This window comes from Mustela erminea, chromosome 1 (assembly GCF_009829155.1).
Source record: "Mustela erminea isolate mMusErm1 chromosome 1, mMusErm1.Pri, whole genome shotgun sequence".
NCBI classification, from domain to species: Eukaryota; Metazoa; Chordata; class Mammalia; order Carnivora; family Mustelidae; genus Mustela; species Mustela erminea.
This window is the reverse complement of record NC_045614.1, coordinates 40387396-40408502: the sequence shown is the minus strand read 5'-3', so window position 1 is coordinate 40408502 and position 21107 is coordinate 40387396. Positions and strand designations below refer to the sequence as shown.

General features: G+C 43.8%; 1 protein-coding gene across 2 annotated transcripts in view; it reads right to left on the bottom strand.

Annotated features, from left to right (window-relative positions):
- GXYLT2 (glucoside xylosyltransferase 2) overlaps window positions 1–21107 on the bottom strand; it is a 109966-nt gene that overhangs the window by 12786 nt on the left and 76073 nt on the right. For both annotated transcript variants that reach the window (XM_032325079.1, XM_032325072.1), the window contains exons 4-5: window positions 2001–2252; window positions 748–871 (exon numbers count right to left, since the gene is read on the bottom strand). In XM_032325079.1, the coding sequence (XP_032180970.1) occupies window positions 748–871; window positions 2001–2252 (376 nt within the window). The remainder of the gene's footprint in view (window positions 1–747; window positions 872–2000; window positions 2253–21107) is intronic.

Here is a 21107-nt window from a genome sequence, read left to right as displayed (position 1 = left end):
GTCTGGGTAATGAGGGCTCCCCCCACCCCCCGCCAAAGATCTTCCTCGAGAAGACATGGTTTTGATTTTAGCAACATTAAGTAAGATTTTAGCAAAGAAGAAAGCAAAGAGGAAATTTTATTAGTTTTAGGCGTCAACAACAAAAAATACAGATCAGAAATTTTCATCTCCCGTCCTCCCCCAACTCCACCAAATCTCTGATACAATATAAGGATTTTTTTTTTTTTTCCTTTTGCCTCACCTAAAAAGAAAAAGGAATTGGGGAATCTAAGTCCTTATTCTAGGCTCATTGAACCCTGAACAAACCCTGAACAAGTCACTTAACCATAGGGATTCCAGGAATCAATTCCCTTCAGTCTAGCAATTGTTTAGCCATGGAAGGCCTCCTGTCTAGCTTACAAAGCTGGCATTCAGTTCTGCACCCTGCCATTAATTCTGACCACACTTCTTAGAAGAATGGTGTGGCCAAACTCGAAGAGATATTCTCCAAAAATGGAGTCCAGTGTTGGAGGTTGCAACATTTGGCCTTTTGTGTCAGCAGCATGAGGGCCACCCCTGGGAGTGGGGCGGGGGGGGGGGGGGAGCCTGTGGAGGGCGGGTGGTGGTATGTGTGAATGAAAGGGCACACTTCACAGGGGAACCCAGGCACAATTCGAGCTCAGTCAGTTGCAGACCGGGCTGGAATGTGCTTTGGGCGGTGCGGTGGGCGGACTCCTACACAAACAGCATTCTCACAAGAGAGCCTACCTGGATTGAAATAAAAAATAATATTTAATAAATCCTGGTCTCCCCACGTGATGGCATTCTTGTACTTCTGGTACAGAGGGTACAACATGTCCTCCCAAGCCAAGCCTGTTGGAATCATGCTGTTCTGCAAAAGAGAAAACCATCAGAGGGGCTGAGGCAAAACAAATACATCCTATCCCCTGAGAAATGATGGAGAGGAACTGGTTTCCCCAAACCCTCCAGGAATGAAGCAAATACAGTAGGGGTTCTGCTAGTCTCAAGTCATAGGACAAAGCAAAACTAGAGCTGGAAACCATAGAGTTTTGCAGGATGGATAACACATGGATACAAGAGGGACCAGGAACCAGTAGCAGGGGCTATCATTTCTACTAAGAAAACTGTGCCCAAATTGAACCTCTTCTTCTCATGCTTAATTCTTGCCTCAGAAGTGACGGAACAAAGTACAGATAGCAGATTTAAAGTATCTAAGGAAAAACACCTTTTCCTTGTCTTAATATAATTTGCTTTTAAAATAAAAGCAACACATTCATAGACTAAATAATTCAAACAGCACACAAAGATAAAAAGTAAAAATATTCTTCCTTCATCTTCCTTCCATCTCCACCCTCACTTTCCCCAGAAATATCCACAGTTAACAATTAGGTATTCTCTTAGGTATTTTTCTGGAAATTTCTAAGCCATGAAAGAGATCACACTTCATGGTACCATGCTTTGTGGCATTTTTACTTTTCCCCTTCAATATTGTTTAGAGATCTTATTTCTCTTACTCATAGATTGATCTAATTCTTAATAGGAGGACGAGTTTTTTCAAAAAAAAATTTTGAAGGTTCTCTACCGATGTTCCCTTAGGCTCTTTCCAGTTCTTTACTAGGATAAAAGATGAGGCCATGAGCAGCCTTGTACAAATATCTCTGTATACTTATAGAAATATATCCTGAGGAAAATTCCGCAAAATTTCCCATGGTTTTTGAAGCTTTGGGTATACACAGAGTTCCAACATTATAGAATTCAGAAATGCAACATAGCATTCCTGAAGAGCAACTCTCGTGAAGCTTTAAATTCCATAACCACCTGGACTTTTCCTGAACAAATATTTCATAACATTCCAAATATTTTCCTCTTCCCTGGCTCCTTCCATTCTCACTGACAAGCAACCTACTTCCAAAATCAATACACTGACAACCTGGGAACATCACTGTTGAAATGACTAAAAATCACAATTTTTAAACATGAAATATAAAGTATTTCCTTACCTTAAACTGGGTACTTCTTATGCGAGTTAAATTCATCAGCATGACTCCTGAATTAACTCCTGCAGAGCCATAGAAAGGGTGCCGAGCAAAGCGACTGTACCAGCCAATCTTGGGGATTTCGTGCTCGGGGGCCATGGCTGCAAGCTGTGTGGCATTAAATTGCCTCAGAAGCTTCCAGATGTCATCAACGGGTCTCAGGAAGAGAACATCCGTGTCCACGTAGAGGAGTGAATCCACATCCTTTAGAATCACCTTTGTGTGTTTGCGGGAAGGAGGGAGAAAACAAAATGAAAACAAATCAGAAACAAATGAAGTGGCCTGATGTGGCAACAGCGCCACCGACTTCAGTGGGTCTATGTCGAATTCTAGAAAGGGTACCACTCTCTTAGCTTCCATTCCTCCCATCTCCCTTGACTTCAGGGATAATATTAAGTGATGGGCAGAGACTCAAAGGAAAATAATTCTTAATTCAGGATGGTTCAATTCCAAGACCCTACAGTATATTTGGTAAGGGTTGAAATTTCAAAGGAGTGACCACATCAGCTCATGGACTGAGACTCTCTCTTCTTTTATTCTCCAGTGAAGCCATCTGTCTTTCTCTCTTAGTTTTCTCTTGGAACAGGAGGGTCTGGCATTAGACAAATTGAAGTGGACAATCTCTAGACCAGCTCACGCCAGGCTTTGAGGTAAATACTCTGTCTCTGGATCCATTTCTTCTAGTGTTGATGGGTATGACTGCATCCTTGTGCAATGACATTTTCAGCTAAAATTTAGTCTTGGGAATTGGTAAAATGAATCATCAGTCAGCTTTGTTTGCAGATCAGAACTGGCAAACTTTTTCTCTAAAGGGTCAGAGAGTAAATCTTTCAGGCTCTGTTGCCACAATACAAGTCTGTCATTATAGTACAAAACTTAGAACAATGTGTGAACAAATGGGTGTGGCTGTGTTTCAATAAAACTTTATTTATGGAGATTAAAATCTGCATTTCATTTAATTTTCAGATGCTACAAAATCTTTTGATTTTTTTCGACTGTTTGAAATGCAAAAGCCATTCTTCATTCATGGGCTGTGATTTCCAACCTCTGTTGCAGTTCAGTGAAGCCAGCCACTTAAAGCGATTGAGTTCTCCTGTCCTAACTGCTTAGCTTAGCAGAGTTTTGCCCTGGGGTTTGAGACTTCAAAGTCTGTTAGTGATAGTGTTATTTGCCTTGTTTTACCATTGTTCCCAAAATTTAGTGGTTGCTTAATTAATCATCCTAATTACATAACAACACTTGCAATGGGCTGAATGCCTGTGTCCTTTCAAAATTCGTAATTTGAAGTCCTAACCCCCCCAGTGTGATGGATATTCATAGGTGGGGTCTGTGGGAGGTAATTAAGGTTCAATTAAGTCTTCATGAAGAGATGGGTACCCTTATAAAAAGAGATGCCAGAGGGGTGCTTGGGTGGCGCAGTGGGATCGAGCCCCGCATTGGGATCTCTGCTCAGCAGGAAGCCTGCTTCCTCCTCTCTCTCTGCCTGCTTCTCTGCCTACTTGTGATCTCCCTCTGTCAAATAAACAAAAATAAAAATTTTAAAAAATCTTAAAAAAGAGATGCCAGAGAACTTGCCGTCTTTCTCCACCATGTGAGAAAACAATGAGAAGCATTTATCTCAAGGCAAGAAGAGGTCCTTCACCAGAACCCAACCATGCTGGCACCCCGATCTCAGACTTTCAGCCTCCAGAAAGGTGAGGAGATAAATTGCTGTTTTAAGGCACACAATCTCTGGAATTTTATTATGGCAGGCTAAGACAATATTCCATTGGGATCCCCAATATTTAAAATTGATGAAAATGCATACTGTATGATACAGGTATCATGGAAATTTCAGACTTGAATGATTTCAGAGCTTATATGATCAGCTCCAGGATCTAGCTTTCATTCCTCATCTACTAGAGGAACAGATTTTACCAACTGGTAAAATGAAATTAAGAATATTGATCACCTGCAATTTTATAAGAGAAATTATCTTGACATCTATTTTAACAAAATTTTAGAATTAGGATAAATTCTTCAAATTGGACACACAAACTTCAAAAAAAATTCCTGGGATTCTTATTCTAAGAAGATGTTCATAAAACACACATTTTCGGGGCACCTGGGTGGCTCAGTGGGTTAAAGACTCTGCCTTCAGCTCAGGTCATGATCCCAGGGTCCTGAGATCGAGCCCCACATAGGGCTCTCTGCCCAGCAGAGAGCCTGCTTCCTTTCCTCTCTCTCTGTCTGCCTCTCTGCCTACTTGTGATCTCTGTCTGTCAAATAAATAAATAAAATATATTTTTTTAAGATTTTATTTATTTATTTGACAGACAGAGATCACAAGTAGGTAGAGAGGCAGGCAGAGAGAGAGGAGGAAGCACGCCCCCCGCTGAGCAGAGAGCCCGATGCGGGACTCGATCCCAGGACCCTGAGATCATGACCTGAGCTGAAGGCAGCGGCTTAACCCACTGAGCCACCCAGGCGCCCTAAATAAATAAAATCTTAAAAAAAAAAAAAACCACAATTCTTTTGTCAAAGAGTACACGCATGTGTAAGTTTGATACGTGTGGCCAAACCACTTCTCTACAAATGGACTGACTTAGCCTTTGGCCAGCAATGCAAGAGGCTGCCTCTTACCCCTTACCTTCGCCAGCGTCCTGTTTGGTCATGCTTTCAGGCTTTGGCCTACATGGAGCACACTCAGAGGGACTTAGCCTGTCAGTTCATTTCAGTTTGTGTTTTCCTACAAGTCTTGCCCTGGTCGACTGCTTGGGATCCAGCACTGTGGCAAGAGATGATGCATGTCTGGAAGACCAGTGACAACCATTTAAGGGCACTTAAATACCAGTGCTGGCCCCCACCAGACAGCACCCACATAGGCCCCAGATCTGAGAACCCATGCATGGGAAGCCCTCTCCACACCATCCTTCTCCAGAGCTATATCTAATCCCTCCTCTGCTGCTTTGATTTTAGAATCAAAGGATTCTGGACTAGGATTTCTGGACTAGGACCAATGGATTTCTGGACTAGGACCAATGGACAAGGAAGAAAAGCTCAGGAGTAAATTTTATGGCTACTATTTTTGGAAAACTTGCATGTCTTCAGTGAAGATGGCAAAGCCAGTTCAACATACCCTACAGAGGCAAATCAGGGCCTGTGGGTCAAATTCAACCAATGACGGAATTTTTAAAAAATTTTAATACATAATCTTTTTTAAAAAATTGAATTAGTTACCAATATTTTGTGAAAACTGAAGATTTCTCAGAAATCCCTACATGTCTGTCTTGAAACAAAACAAACAAACAAAAACCAAAAAAACTCCAACAGCTCTGGCAAGAACAGCCTGTATCCTCTAAGGGACAAATCCGCTGGTCCTTGTGGACAGGCACTCCCTTCGTCCTCAGTACATTCTTACAATGAACATTTATGGAGGGTCCACTAGGTGCCACGTGTGACGATCAGTGACCGAGAAAGGAAAAAAACCTCCGTTCTCCTGTGGGAGTCAGATTATAAATAAGATAAATATATTGATTATAGAGTCCATAAGCAGGTGAAGAATAAAGCAGGAAGGACGACCAGGGATCCCAGGTAGAGAGGAGTCTGCAATTTAAAATAGGGCTATGGAGAGAAGTGTCCCTCTGAAGGAGGTGAGCAAATGAGAATAGAGCAGGCTGGTACTTTTCCAGAACAGCACGGGACCCCTGTGGCTGGACCAGGGCCAACAAAGGAAGAAGAGTTGGGGACGAGGATAGAGGGTATGTGGGCCACTGAGGGCTTTGCTTGCCCTTGGAAGAACTCTGGTTTTTCCTCTGAGCCACTGCGGAGCTTTGACAGGGCTGACACAGGATCTGACTTAGAGAAATGGTCACTGTGAATGCCATACTGAGGACAGACGATTAAGGTGCACAGAGGAAGCAGGCAGCCCAGGGAGAACAGCATCTTAGTAACTCAGGTGAGCTGTGTTGCTGGCTTGGCTCAGGGGGTAGTGACCCAGCGAGTGAGAAATGGTTAAATACTAAACAGAGTTTAAAGATAGGGCCAACAGCATTTCCTGAGGGGCTGTAGGCACCACATAAGACAAAGACAAAAGTCAAGAGCAACCCGAGGGATTTTAACCTGAACGAAAGGTACAACAGAGTTACCGCTACTTAAGACGGCACCTGATCTGTGTCATTCCCAAATTACTTGTCTGGCCCTCGTGGGTACATACTGGCATGGTGGCTCAGTCGTTAAGTGGCTGCCTTTGGCTCAGGGCACGATCCCAGGGTCTTGGGATCGAACCCTGAATTGGGCCCATGCTTGGCGGGAAGCTTTCTTCTCCCTCTCCCGCTCCCCCTGCTTGTGCTCCCCCTCTCACCATGTCTCTGTCAAATAAATAAATAATATCTTAAACAAGAAAAAAATCGAGTTCAATTCCAGGCAGGATGACCCTGGCCCTGTGACTTTGGACAAGTCACTCCGTCTTTCCAGGTCTCCGTTCCCCATTTGTAAAAGGTGGAAAGCATCATCATCGTCAACACCTTCTCCCCAGGTTGTCCTAATGATCCAGTGAAATAACACACACAAGGTACTTGGTGTAGTGGCTGCTACACAGTCAGTACTGTGTTTCTGTACTGTCACATGGTGTTATTGTAAGAAGTCTCTGTGTTTTCCCTTGTAAAGTATCAAGTGTAATTAGTTACCATTGCCATCAATGCCCACAGCACTTCAAAATAATTTAACCACAAAAAGCCTTTAATACAGTCAAAGTCAAGCAGAGAAGTTTTTGAACCTTCTGATATCATCATAATCTACTTATTACCTTTACTGAAAGCTAGTACATAAGGCTTTTTTACTCTTTATTTGAATGAACAAAAGACCAGGGTGGGAGGGGGGAAAACCCACTCTTTCTATAACATTATGTCTCTGGAGGCTAATTCTGCAGCAATTATTGCTGGTATTAATTTGAAGAGGATCATTTGGCCATGTGATAATGGAAAGAGGAATATTTACTGAAAGGATATAAAATTAGCCATTCTAATTCCCTTATGGAAATCAGGCAGCACCAGAAATGAGGCCTTTGTTTTCTTAGGAAAGGGGGGCAGAAAGGGCACACAATTGCTATTTGTACCTCATCCTGCTGGCTGTAATGGGCGTTGCTGTCCCTGCTCCATTCACTGCCCTAACCTGGGTGGCTGTCCCCAGGGAAACCTGCTGGCTCTTTGTGCTTGGTGAGGACCAGAGGTTGGCCACAGGCAGCAAGATGATCCGGGACTCACAGGCTTACCTTCAAGTTTGTTTTGCCCCAACTCAGTTATTTGACAGTATAACTTAGTGGTTAAAAGCTCAGGGTTTGAAATCTAATTTCAGTAGCTCCCCACAATCCATGAGGGTTATGTTCCCAGACGCCTAGTGGATACCTGAGACCATGCAAAGGGACAAACCCCCTACACATACTGTGTTGTCTCTTATACATATACGCCTGGGATGAAGTCTAATTTACAAATCAGTAAGAGACTAACAACAACAATAAAATGGAAGAGTCACTACAACGTACTGTAATGAAAGTTATGTGACTGTTGCCTCTCTCAAAAATACCTTATTGCACCATCCTCACCCTTCTCCTTGTGATGACATCAGGTGATAAAATGCTTAGGTGACTGCACGGAGTGAGGTGAGTGACGTGGGCACTGTGACATGGCATCAGGCTACCAGTGACCTTCTGACCAGATGTGGGAAGGAGAGGATCCTCTGCTTCTGGGCTATGCTTGATGGGGGGAACTGACATGGTGCAAAGTGAAATGCGGATAAGCGGGGCGACCACTGTATCTGTGTTCAAATTCCAATTCCCCCATGAACTGTGTGGTCATGGGCAAGCGACTTGTGCTCATCCTGTAAGTGGCGTTGGCCACCCACTTCTGGGCGCTGCCGGGACGATGAAATGAGACCGGGCGATCGAAGCCCCTGGCAAACACCCAGCAGACACTCAGTGGACATGCCATAGTCTCATTATCATCCTGTCTCACCAGGGCTAGGATCCTTGATTCACACCTCAGGGAACAAGCACTTGGCTATAGCAGTAGAGGCAGTTGTAGTAGTAGTAATGACAGAATGAGGCACATTGTCTGGTCTCCAGGAAGTCTAATGGGGGAGGCAGATAAGAGGCAAAGCAAAGTGAGGTGTGCAGGATGATGGGGTAGGGCAGAAGCACACAGCAGGGTGCCTAAACCAGCCTAAAGCGAAAGCAGGGAAGACTTCCCAAAAGAAGCAACATCTCAGCTGAGCCATATGTGAACATCAAGGCAAAGAGTCCTGCAGATCAATGGAACACCATGTAGAAAGGTGCATACCTGACAGAGAATGTGCCACAGGATGAGATGGCTAGGTGCCCGGGGTCAGGGTGGGAGGAGGGGGGTGCGGCTGGAGCAGACAGTGGGAGAGCCAGAGAGCAATTAGGCTGGCAGAGTGGGGAGGGCCCAAAACAGCTATGCCCATACATTTGGACTGGATCCTGAGAGCAAAGGGGAGATGTCAAAGGATGTAAACCAGAAACCCCAAGGTCAGACACATCCTCTCTTACTCACACTGCCCACATCCAACCATAAAGAGTCCCGTCAGTTTCTCTTCCAAATACATGTGAATCTGCCCTTTTCTCTCCCTTTCCATCACCTTTTCTGAGTTCAAGTCATGATTACAGCTCCCCTGGAGGTCTGGACAGGTCTGTTTGCTAGTCTCACTGTGTCCCTACTGACTTCCCTTCAACACATTCCTCCCAGACCAGCCAGAGGGATGTTTAATCTTTGACCCATGGGGTATTTACAAGTGTGTGGTTTGATTTCCAAATATTTGGGATTTTCCAGATTTCTTTTTGTTTTTCATTTCTAACTGAATCCCCCTGTAGTCCGCAAGCACACTCTACATGATTTCAATCCTCTCAAATTTATGGTCCAGCATATGGTCCATCTTGGGGAATGTTCCCCAAACATATGAAAAGAATGTTAATTCTGTTGTTATTGGGTGGAGTTGTCTACCAATTCTCTAGCTGTCAATTAGGTCACTCAGTTGATAATGTTGTCAAGGACTTCCATGTCCATACTGATTTTCCATTTGTTTATTATAGCTCTGTGGAGTTTTTTCTCCAGACACTAAAGAAGGAGGGGGGGGGAATTGTGAAATTACTGCAAATTCACTTATATCAACAGATATGATTAAGATCCAATGGTTTATTTTTGCTTTTGGTTCCCTTGCGTCAGGAGACATACTTAGTAAGGAGGTGCTATGGCCAATACCAAACAGGTTACTGCCTGTATTTTTCTCTAGGATTTTTATGGTTTCAGGTCTCACATTCAGGTCCTTAACTCATTTTGAATTAATTTTTGTGTATGGTCGAAAAAAGTGGTCCAGTTTCACCCTACATCCAGAAAATGCACTACTAGGTATTTACTGAAAAATTTTAAAAAAATCTAATATAAAGGGATACAGGAAAACTGATGTTTATAGCAGTGTTATTTACAATAGCCAAATTATGGAAACAGCCCAAATGTCCATTGACTGATGAATGGATAAAGAGAAAATGGTATATATACACAATGGAATATTATGCAGCCATAAAAGTGAATGAAATCTTGCAACATGAATGGAGCTAGAGAGTATAATGCTAAGCAAAATAAGTTAGAGAAATACAAATACCATGTGATTTAACTCATATGTGGGACTTAAGAAACAAAACAAATGATCATAGGGAAAAAAAAGAGAGAGAGGGAAGCCAAGAAACAGATTCTTAACTATAGAGAACAAACTGATGGTTATCAGAGGAGAGTTTGAGGGGGGAATGGGTGAAATAGGTGATCGGGATTAAGCAATACACTTGGTGTGATGAACACTGGATGATGTATGGAAGTGTTGAGTCACTATATTGTATACCTGAAACTAAATTGCACCCTTAACGGACTGTAATTTAAATAAAAACTAAAACAAAGAAAACCCTAGATGTGATTTGGTGCCCATCATTCATATTCACACTTTGATTACAGTCAATTATCAAAAGGGGAGTGTTGAAGTCTCCAAGTCAGATTGTGGATTTGTCTATTTGTCTAAGTATGTTTTTTGCCTTATTGATCTGGAAGCTCGTTATTAGATGCATACTTATTTAGGTTGGTTACAACTTCTTGACAGCTTGATCCTTATATGGTTATGAAATATTCAGGAGACTTTTTAAAAAAAACCTACATTAGAAGATGCCACTTTCATTCTTAAACCCCTTCAAGACTTATCACTACACTTGAAATAGTCACATACATACCATGGCCCATAAAAGGCCCTGCAGGATGGACATGCTCTGCCCACCTCTCTAACCTCATCTTCTATCAGTGGCATTTTTTTCACCTCCTAGCCTAATCTAAGTTTTTTCTGGCTTCAGGGACTTAAATTTTTTCTTATCACTCCGTTACTGTCAAAGTCAGCAGAGGTTGGGGAGCAAAATAACAACATACTATGGAGGCAAATAAGCTCTTGATTCTGTTTGTACATATGGCCAGGGTCTTCTATGTTGGGAAATGCTCTTAAGTCTCTGCTGAGACAGACACTAACATATAAATCTCCTCTTTCAGAAGGAATAAAAATTGAAATTATGTATTTACCAAGGAATCGCTTTTTGAAATGTTCCCTCATTTCACTCCCTAAGTTCATGATATCTGAGGTGAAGGAGATAAGGTCTCCAAATGTGCTTAAAAACAACATCTTTATGGGGCGCCTGGGTGGCTCAGTCGGTTAAGCATCTGCCTTTGACTCAGGTCATGATCCCAGGGTCCTGGGATCCTGAACTCATGTCAGGTTCCCCTCTCAGCAGGGAGTCTGCTTCTCATTCTGACCCTTCTTCTTGCTTGTGCTCTCTCTCTCTCAAATAAATAAGATCTTTTAAAAAAAAGAATATCTTTATTGACTCTGAAATACATGCACAGCGTCTGATGCTTTAGTCAGTTTCAAGGTTGCAAGCTATTGTTTCATTTTTATTTTTTAAAAAGATATATTTATTTATTTGTTTGTTTTATTTGCTGTAGAGGGGGAGGGGCAAAGGGGGAAGGAGAGAGAGATCGAGATCCTCAAGTAGACTCCTTGCGGAGAACAGAGCCGGACTCTGGGCCTGATCCCAGGATCAGGGATCATGGCCTGAGCCAAAATCAAGAGTCAGATGCTTAACTGACTGAGCCACCCAGGTGACCCTGTAAGCTACTGTTTTAGATAATTGCCTAAAGAATCAAAGCTGTGATTAGTGTGTAAATGGATGTTCCCAAGTCGTACCTGCTGATGTGAATGACTTGGCAGTAATTTGATGTTTGTCCCCTCTTTGTGAGTCTGTCCATTAAGCTCCATGAAGCTTCTGTAATTTATAGAAAGCACCTTCCTTGTCCTGTTAGTGAAGTGCTTCCAAAATCTTTTCCCCATAGAAGCAGAGCTCTCTACTCACTGTTTCTGGAACACCCAGCTCTGACTTATCCTCTAGATCTAAGCTCAGATGTTACCTCCTCAGTAAGGTTTCCTGGAGAGACCCATCACCTCCACCTTCCCAGTCCCATCATTGCAAAACCCTACCACTTTCTTTGCACCACTCTTCTTATACCAGTGGCTTTTGCAGCATGATTTTCTCATATTGCTTGCTTCCTTGATTAGACTAGAAGCAACCAACCTGGAGGCTGACGCACCACGTGACCCCTGTCCTAACTCAGACCACCAGGTATCCTGCGTCAGTACCGGCAGATAGGGCCTGCCATGTCCCTAAGCCCTAACACTAACTCTAGGTTGTGTTTTCAGGTTTCTGTCCCCAGGGGACTGTCCCCTAAGTCCTCCAGATTGGGACCCCGGAGCCACACCCCAGGAGTCCACCTGCCACCCAGGAGTAAACCGTGTCCTTTGGACCTGCTCAAAGCCCTCAGAGCAGGAGAAACCTGCATTCCCCCATGAGGCCACCCCCCACCTTTAGTGCCCCACCAGGCCACCAACACGGAGTCTGATGCTTAGCCTGAGCCCCTCCCTCAACTCTGTCCCCAGAAAGCTCCCCTCAGCGGGGGCCCTCACAGGAGCCATGTGTCCCTGGCCCAAGTTCCCGGGTGGTTGCAACACACACCTAGCCAGAAAGCGCTCTGAACAAAGGGAATGAGTGTGGCCCGAATCACTGCACAACGCCGGGCAATTCTCACGAGCTTTCTGCCCAAATCCATATCAATCTGGGCAGAAAGCTCGTGAGAATTGACAGGAAATGCCCAGTGACCCCCTTCTAGCTGTGCAGGCCTTCAGGGGAGCTGCCTGGGCCTGGCCTGGGGTTCCAAGTGGTCGTGGTCCAAACTTTGCGAGAAAGCACTCTAAAAGCCAGGTGCACACGTGGTCAAACCCTCCCTCTACTCAGCTGCCTGGGGTGCTGGTCTCAAGGCCAGCAGTTCAGCCTGCCTTGCCCCTAGGCCCGAACCCGAACCCTAGGTTGGGTTTTCATGCTTCCATCCCCAGGAGCCTATCCCCCAAGCCCTCCAGATTGGGGACCCCTGAGCCACACACCAGGACTTGACCTGCCACCCAGGAGGAAACCGTGCCCTTTGGAGCGGCTCAAGACCCTCAGAGCGGGAGAAACCTGCATGGCTCCCTGAGACCACCCCCACCTTTAGTGCCCCACCAGGCCACCAACATGGAGCCTGAAGCTCAGCCTAAGCCCTTCCCTCAACTCTGCCCCTGGAAAGCTGCCCTCAGCTGAGGCCCTATGGGAGCTGGGTGCCCCAGCCTGAGTTCCCAGGTGGTCGCAAATGCACCCAGTCAGAAATCGCCCTAAACAGCTGGCGTGAATATGGTCCGAGTCGCAGCACAACGCCAGCCAATTCTCACAAGATTTGTGCCCAAATCGATATCAACTTAGGCAGAAAGCTCATGAAAATTGGCCGCAAACCCCCCCCCCCCCCCCGGGCAAACTCCCTTTCGGCTGTGCGGGCCTTCAGGAGAGCCTCCTGGGCCTGGCCCAAGATCCCAAGTGGGTCTTGGCCCAAACCCTGCAAGAAAGCACTCTAAAAGCTAGGTGCACACATGGCCAAACCCTCCCTCTACTCAGCCCTCTGGGGAGCCAGTCTCAGTGCAGGCAGACCCCGCCTGCCATGCCCCTAGGCCCTAATCCTTACCCTAGGCTGGGTTTTCAGGCTTCTGTCCCCAGGGGCCTGTCCTCCAAGCCCTCCAGATTGGGGACCCTGGAGCCACACCCCAGGAGTCTGCCTGCCACCCAGATGGAAACTGTGCCACTTGGAGCTGCACAGGAATCCTCAGATGGGGAGAAACCTAAATGCCTCCCTGAGGCCACACCCAAATTCGGCGGCCCCCCTTGTCACCAACCTGGAGCCTGTAGCATCACGTGACCCCTGTCCTCAACTCAGACACTGGGGGATCCTGCCTCAGCACTGGCAGATTGGGCCTGCCATGTCCCTAGGCCCTAACTCTAACAGGTTGGGTTTTCAGGCTTCCATCCCAAGAGGCCTGGCTCCCAAGCCCCCTAGATTAAGGACCCATGAGTGACAACCCTTGACTAACTCTAGGTTGGATTTTCAGGCTTCCATCCAAAGAGGACTGGCCCGGAAGCCCTCCAGACTGGGGACTCCTGAGCCACACCCCAGGACTCTGCCTACCATTCAGGAGGAAACTGTGCCCTTTGCAGCTGCGCAAAACCCTCAGAGGGGGAGAAACCTGCATGCTCCCCTGAAGCCACCCCCACTTTCGGTGCTCCCCAGGACACCAACACAGAGCCTGATGCCCAGCCTGAGCCCCTCCCTGAACTCTGTCTGCCCCTGGAAATAGGGCAGAGATGCTGTGCGTCTAGTTAACTTTTGAAGTCCATGTGTCTATCACAATGCCTGGCATAGAGATTAGGCATCCAGTAAATGCTCACATAAACTAAGGAATTCAACTGCTGAGCTGTCTCAGAATCACTATAAAACATTAAATTCAAGGCTAATGGTAGATTAGGACAGGTCCTGAGGAATGAGAAATGAATTACAGAAGATTCCCGTTCCTGAAGACAAAACTAACATAACACCTCCCACACCAATGAATGTCCTTTTGTTTGTGTGTCTAATACGCCTCCCTCCTCTGTTGATAAGACAACTAGGTGTTAAGTATATAATTCCATTTCCTTACCTCTCAAACAATTCTAAAAGGCCCTGACAACTGAAGGAAAAGAAAAGGAACCAGAGGAGGAAAGGCAGAACAGAAGCAAAGACAAAGAAGCCATTCAGATCCAAGTAGAACTGAACCAGAGAGAGGGACCCTTTGGAAAATGACACCAATGTTTATCAGAAGGCAAAAATATTTAAAGAGGGTCAAAGCAGGAGGTGGAAACAGAGAGGAGGAAAAGACAGGGTTTCAAGAAGAAGAGAAGAAGAAACTTTTTTTTTTTTGGCCAGGTGAATACATCACATATATGGGAAAATAAAGAGACCTGCTTAGAACTAAGATAGCCACAATCCAACTACACAGAATCAGCAAGGCACAGTGTCCATCTGTACCAAATGGGACTATGGGTAAGGAAATGGTGCTCCCATGGAAAGGCACAAGAAATACGGACACTGTTTCAGTGTGGCGAGATGAAGGGCTCTGGAGATGGACGGTGGTGATGGTTGCACAAGAGTGTGAATGTACTCGGTGCCACAGCACTGTACACTGAAACATGGTTCAAACCATTTTATACTGTATATAGTTTATAATAAAAATGGGGAAAAATGAAGCACAGGCACTGTTATTCTATCTTTTCAATTAAAGCCTGCTTTACACAATGTGCTTCATGCTATTATTTAAGCTATTTCTGCCTTTGTGAATTTTTACTTCCCTAAACCCTTCCCTAAATTTTCAGTTTTTCCAAAATCATCTTTCATTCTTTCATTTCCTCAGTTCTATCAGGTCCCTATCCTTTTTCATTTCTTTTCTTGTTTTCAAATATCAGTCCTACAGCACACTCTTGTCCAGGCAAGATGTCTCTCAAAGTTGGCCAAGAAAGGAGCAGGGAGAGTCTCCCCTCTGCTACCTGCCTCCTTCTCTAACAGAGATCCCTCTCTTGGAGGGCAGACTCTCGGAAAACATTCAATGACCCCTGCCCCTTCTCATTCTACAGAAAATTCAAGTGGATGGACTAGAGCATCTATGGTTATCTGGACTTTCTGCTCTGGGACCAAAATTCCAAAGTCTCCAAACCAAAAACAGAAAGGAAAGGAAATTCTACATATCAAAATAAATCTGCAATCTGGTAAAAATAAGTACCCTTTCCCCACACCATTCCTTCATTTTTCTTTTGAAAAAATGCACACTGGAACTATATTGAAACAGGTTATTATAGGCACAATAATTACTAAGAAAAGAGAGAAAGCTGAATACGAATCCACTTTTCTACGGATGTCTGGGTAATCTGAGATGTCCTCTAGTAAACAGAGGTGGGAATCTGAAAAATGTAAAACTGATCAGAAGAGGTTATGGCCCAAGACCCATGTAAACAATAATCCTGTAAAATAATTAGGTGGATAAGATGCTATTCTGACTAAATAATTATAGTAGTTAAACCATTCATATAACACTTATGTTAAATCATTTAATCCTTTCAACAACCCAATGAGCCAGTACTATATCCCCATTTTACAGATGAGGAAACCGAGACACGGAGAGGTTAAGTTACTTGCCCAAGGTCACAGAACTATATGAAATATTCAATCAGAAGATATTTTTGTCAATAATTCACAAATGTACAGGAACAATAATCCCTTCGTTTACTCAGTGCCTTTTGTATGTTAAGCCTCATTCTGGGCATTTCATATACATTGTTGCTAGTGCCTCAACAACTTCACTAGGGTGGAAATATTACCCCCATTTAACAGATGAGCTGAAATGGCGTATCTCAGTTCACCACGAGAAAAATGGCAGCACCAGGGTGAACCCAGGGCTCTGTGACACCAGGGCTCACGCTGATGTTCATCTAATGCTCACTGGACATGTTCACAACGTGAATGATGGATGTGGTCGGTCCGAGAGTAGTTGTTTCTTAAACTTCTGTGTATGTACCTGACAGTCATCTAGGAACAGAGGGAGGATTCCCAGACCTTACCCCCAATTCTGAATTATTAGGTCTGGCATAGGCCACGAGAACCTGCATATTGTAGGTACATATGCATGTGTTTTTAAATGTTTTATTTTGAGACCATTTTAGACGTTCAGAAGACTTACAGAAGAGTCCGGAGAGCTCTCAGTATTCTAACTGAGCTTCCCCCTGTGTTATCATCTGACATAACCACTGAGCCTTTGTCAGAACTAAGAAATTAACCTTGTACAACACTATTAACTAAAGTATACATTTGATTCTGATTTTAGCAGCTTTTTCTCTAATTTCCTTTTCTGGTCCAAAATCCAATTGAGGATGCCACATTGCAATGAGTTGTTACGTCTTTCTTGTCTCCTCCACTAGGTGATAGTTCTTCAGTCTTTCCTTGTCTTTTCACAATCTTGGCACCTTCCAAGAGTACAGGTCAGTTACTCAGTAAAAGTCACTCAATTTGGTGTCTGGTGTTTTCTCATGATTAGACCGAGGTTATGCATGGTCAGGAAGAATACAGCAGAGGTGAGGTGCCCTTCTCAGTGTATCATATCTGGGCATACATGGTGCTGATACGTAGTGATGTGAACCTGGGTCACTTGGCTCTGGGGCTGTCTGCCAACATTCCCCACAATAAACATACTATTTTCCCTGTCATAGTTGCCAAATGTCCTGTTTCTGGTTAAACATTTACCCCGTACTTTTAGCATTCGCTGGTAGATCTTACCTGCAATCCTTAGTATGATGGTGTTCTAAGTGTCATTTTCAATTTTCCTCATATTTTCTGCAAGTATTCATTGGCAATCTTCCATAGGAAAGAGCTGCCATTTCTTCCCACTCATTCAATCTTTCTATTATTAATTTATATGTTTGGGCTTATGGAAAATTATTTTATTTGGGGGGTTATAATTCAATATGGTCAGTATTTATTTTGCTGCCCAAACTGGTCCAACTCTGGTCATAAGGGGCTGTCAGATTGGTTCCCATGCCCCTTTGATTTGACCCCCCTCCTTCCTTTCTTTTTTCTTTTCCTTTTCTTTCCCCTTCAGTGCTTCCTTCCTTTCTCCTTCCCCTCCTCTTCTTTCCTCTCCTCCCATTTCCTTTCCTTTCCTTTCATTCCCTTCCCCTCCCCTTCCTCCCTCCCTTCCTCCCATTTTTTTATTTTAGCACATTGTTAATTGCCAGCCTCACAATACACTCTGCTTCTAGCTTCTTTCAGTGGATAGAGCTAGGAAATGCGTGTATGTATACTAACCACTGCATACACATAAATCTATAATTATCTCTCTATCCGTCTGTCCGTCTATCTCTTTATCCGTTAGAAACATGAGTCCACGTGGATCCCTGATCTCAAGAGCCTGTGTGCTCGGAGAAATAATTTATTAAAGGTAAAGAGAATTTTGAGCTTTGATTATTGGGGTGTTGGGCTGAGATTTAAAGAACTGGGTATGGTTTTAATAAGTGAGGCTAGGGGTGGGGAGTGAAGTGGCCAGGGTCTTGTCCCCAGGCGATAGTTTGGAGGAGGATAATATGCTCTCAGGACAGTGGCGGACCAGCCCGTCTGCAGTGGCAAGCCCTGATCTGGAACGACACTGAAGAACGAACAGGAGAACTCCGTTGGAATGTGGAGGGCCCTGAACCAAAGGCTGAGGGTTTGGACTTGATCCTACATGGGAACAGGGACTCCAGGAAAGTTCTGAGCTCAGAATTCACATGCTGAGAGTAGCATTCAAAACCCGAAACCCCAGGAGTGGCACGCAGGAGGGGAGGGACACAGATGGCAGGGAGACGAGTAAACAGGGCGATTCGATCATCCTGCTCTCTATGATCACTGCCGTGTTTATTTTTGTATTAATGTACATACAGCCAGACCCAGAACACCTGGTCAGAAAGAGGCCCGCACTTTCACGGTGTGTCTCTGTGTCCTTGCAAATGTGAGTGGAGAGCTTCGGTACCCTATGAAAAGCTTTGATGTTCTTGTTTTCTTCTCTTTCTGACTGGTTCGCCGTTTTCAAAAATTCTCCAAATTACACAATACATGAATGCAGGCTTGTGTGTTCTAAAAACACAGATAAGGCAGCAATCTGGGGTGTCAGAAATTCAAGTTGCTCTTTTCTTGCCTGTCCTCTGCACACCACTACCCCACGCCCCCACACCCTCGCTCCTTTCATTAGAATGAACTAATGATAACACTTCGGTGAACATCACCCTGGTGCTTTCCACACATTTATCTCTTCGTATATGCGATTGTAATATGGCTAGGCATTCAGATCTCAACTCAGTTGTTACCTCCTCAGAAGTCCCTCTCCCCATCACTCTTTAAACTCATAAAATTTTTTCCCCTAATTCTTATTACTACCCGAAGTTAATGTATAATTAATTTTTTTTTTTTTTTGGTCCTTCTCTGTTGGATTGAGATATAAGCTCTGTAAACACAAGAAATTTGTCTTGCCCCCAATCATATTTCGAGGGACAGCCACATAGATGGGGCTCCGTAAACACCATTGAATGAATGGCTGTGTGTATCAATGTTTGTGTGCTCATATACATATGCATAAACATAGGTGCTTTCGGATTCTTTCTAACAGCAGTGGAATCCTGCTACACATACTTGCTAATTGTCTGCTTTGAGGTACTTCCCTCTCATTTTGGACGCACAGAGAACAAAGGACTTCCTGTTCAATGTTGAATTCTCAAATATCGTATTTGATAATGTTAAAATAGTTTAAGTTGGGGGGAGAATCATGAACACTTAGAAAGTGTTGTTCCTATGTAGTGTTTTTTCCCTGTTTTTTAAAAAATATATTGGGAATTTGAACAAAAATAAATATCCATTTTTTTTTTATTAAGTAGTGATCTATCATTTTAACAGTTTTGAGATTTAAAATTGGTCCTTAAATTACCAGCTTAAAACAGAGTGGCACAGGAGATGGTCTATCAATTTTTATTTTTGCTACTATTGTGCCCTCTTGTGGAATTATATGTAACTGACAGGCTCATTTTTGTGAAGTTTTTTTAAAAAAAGAGCAGAACGTAACCAACGTCATGACTACATTCACACGTGGTCCCCATTAACAGCCTAGATTCCTCTGATCAGTTTAATCTTTGATCTCCATGCAGACAAAAGTCAGCCTGCCTCTGAACCGGGCAAATCAATGATGGCTTTGTTTAGAATGACTCTCCTAGAATTCTGGCTCATCAAACTTGTATTTGGTCTTTGATTTCATCATCTCAGCTGTGTGGCCAACTGTTGTATCAGCATGCAGGATGTTTTCCACGGGCCTTGCGTTACTGAAGTTACTGAAGGTATCTGCTTTCTCTGGTGCATTCTGAGATAATGGCTCTCTCAGATCTTCCATCTGCTTCCATCCCTTTTGGCTTTCTTCCTCCTGTTATCAGATGTTGCAATCCCAGCCAGCAAGTACACACTATCTTTCCCTGTTGACTGTAGACATCCTGTTGGCCATGGCAACTGTCATTTAGAACAGGCTAGTTTTTAAGTCAGACAGTGCCTCCCCAGAGGATGCATCCTCTGCTAGGGAGTTGCTGGAAACAGGATCATTGGGTTACCAGGAACTGTGGCTCTTCACAAGAATTGGAAGTTTTCTAAGAATGTTTTCCCTTTCCTTATATTTGAGGATCAAATCTAACTGACATTTACTGAGTATTTACTGGGTGCAAGGCTGGACACTCTTAGAAGTGCGGTAGCTTCAATCTTCTATATTGCCTATAAAGGCACTTGCTCAAGCCTGGTTTGTAAGTACATGCTTCTTTCCTTCCTGCCTTCTTCGTTCATTTGTTCATTCCTTCCTTCCCTTTGTCCACCCATATAAATAGTTTTACAGAGTGCCTTAAAAAAATTTTTTAGATTTATTTTTTATTTATTTGCAGCATAACAGTATTCATTATTTTTGCACCACACCCAGTACTCCATGCAATCCGTGCCCTCTATAATACCCACCACCTGGTACCCCAACTTCCCACCCCGCCCCCCGCCACTTCAAACCTCTCAGATTGTTTTTCAGAGTCCATAGTCTCTCATGGTTCACCTCCCCTTCCAATTTCCCCCAACTCCCTTATTATTAGGCCTAGGGGTACAGGTCTGTGAATTGCCACAGAGTGCCTTTTGTGAACCTGTACTATGCGTTACTCTAGGTGCTGGAGACCAAAGATCTTTTTCCTGATTGGAGGTACAGGCTAGTGGGAGAAGTCAAAAAACGGAACAAAGAAGTACATCAGGTAGTATTCTCAGTTCAAAGACAGGATAGGGGAAAAGCAAAGAGAGATGGTAGAGCAATTTTAAATACAACAGCCATATTAAACAACAAAGCAAAGACATGTGTACTTTTGTTGTCCCCATTAACAGTGGAAGAACGGACGGTTCAGGGGTGGAGGCATTTTGGAACACTTTGGTCATGTTTTGGTAATGGACAGGAGAAAACTCAAGCAAGAAGTAGAGCGGAATAATTATACTATAGAAGAAACTTGGGCTAACTTCAACCACCTCATTTGCAGAAAGGATACAAATCAGTACATTCCTCAGAATTGTGAAGAGTTAATGAAATCCTAACCCTCAAGAGCCTCAAAGCATGTGTCAAGTGCAGGAGACACTGCATGATCTTTGGGCCACCTATCATACATTCTTGTTTTAGGGCTATGGTCTGAAGATGTATCTTAAGCCCCTTTCTCAAACTATTTTCAACTGGCACCTCAAAGAAAGAAATGTATTTACATCACTACTCTAGCACAAGCATACGTAAATATATAAAAGAGAAACAAAAATTTCAAAAATGGCATTTGCCCTTACTATGGGCAACGCATGCTCATTATACTCTTCTACTTTAATTTTTTTCAAAATCTGATCATAATCCACTGAATTAATTTGAAGAGTTGCCAGTAAGTAATTTTTCACAATTTGAGAAATACGAGGATTGAAGTTAACAAAGGCTTGGTAAATAATTAAATGTAGGTAGGTAAACAGAGAGACAGACAGGAGGACATATTTCCAT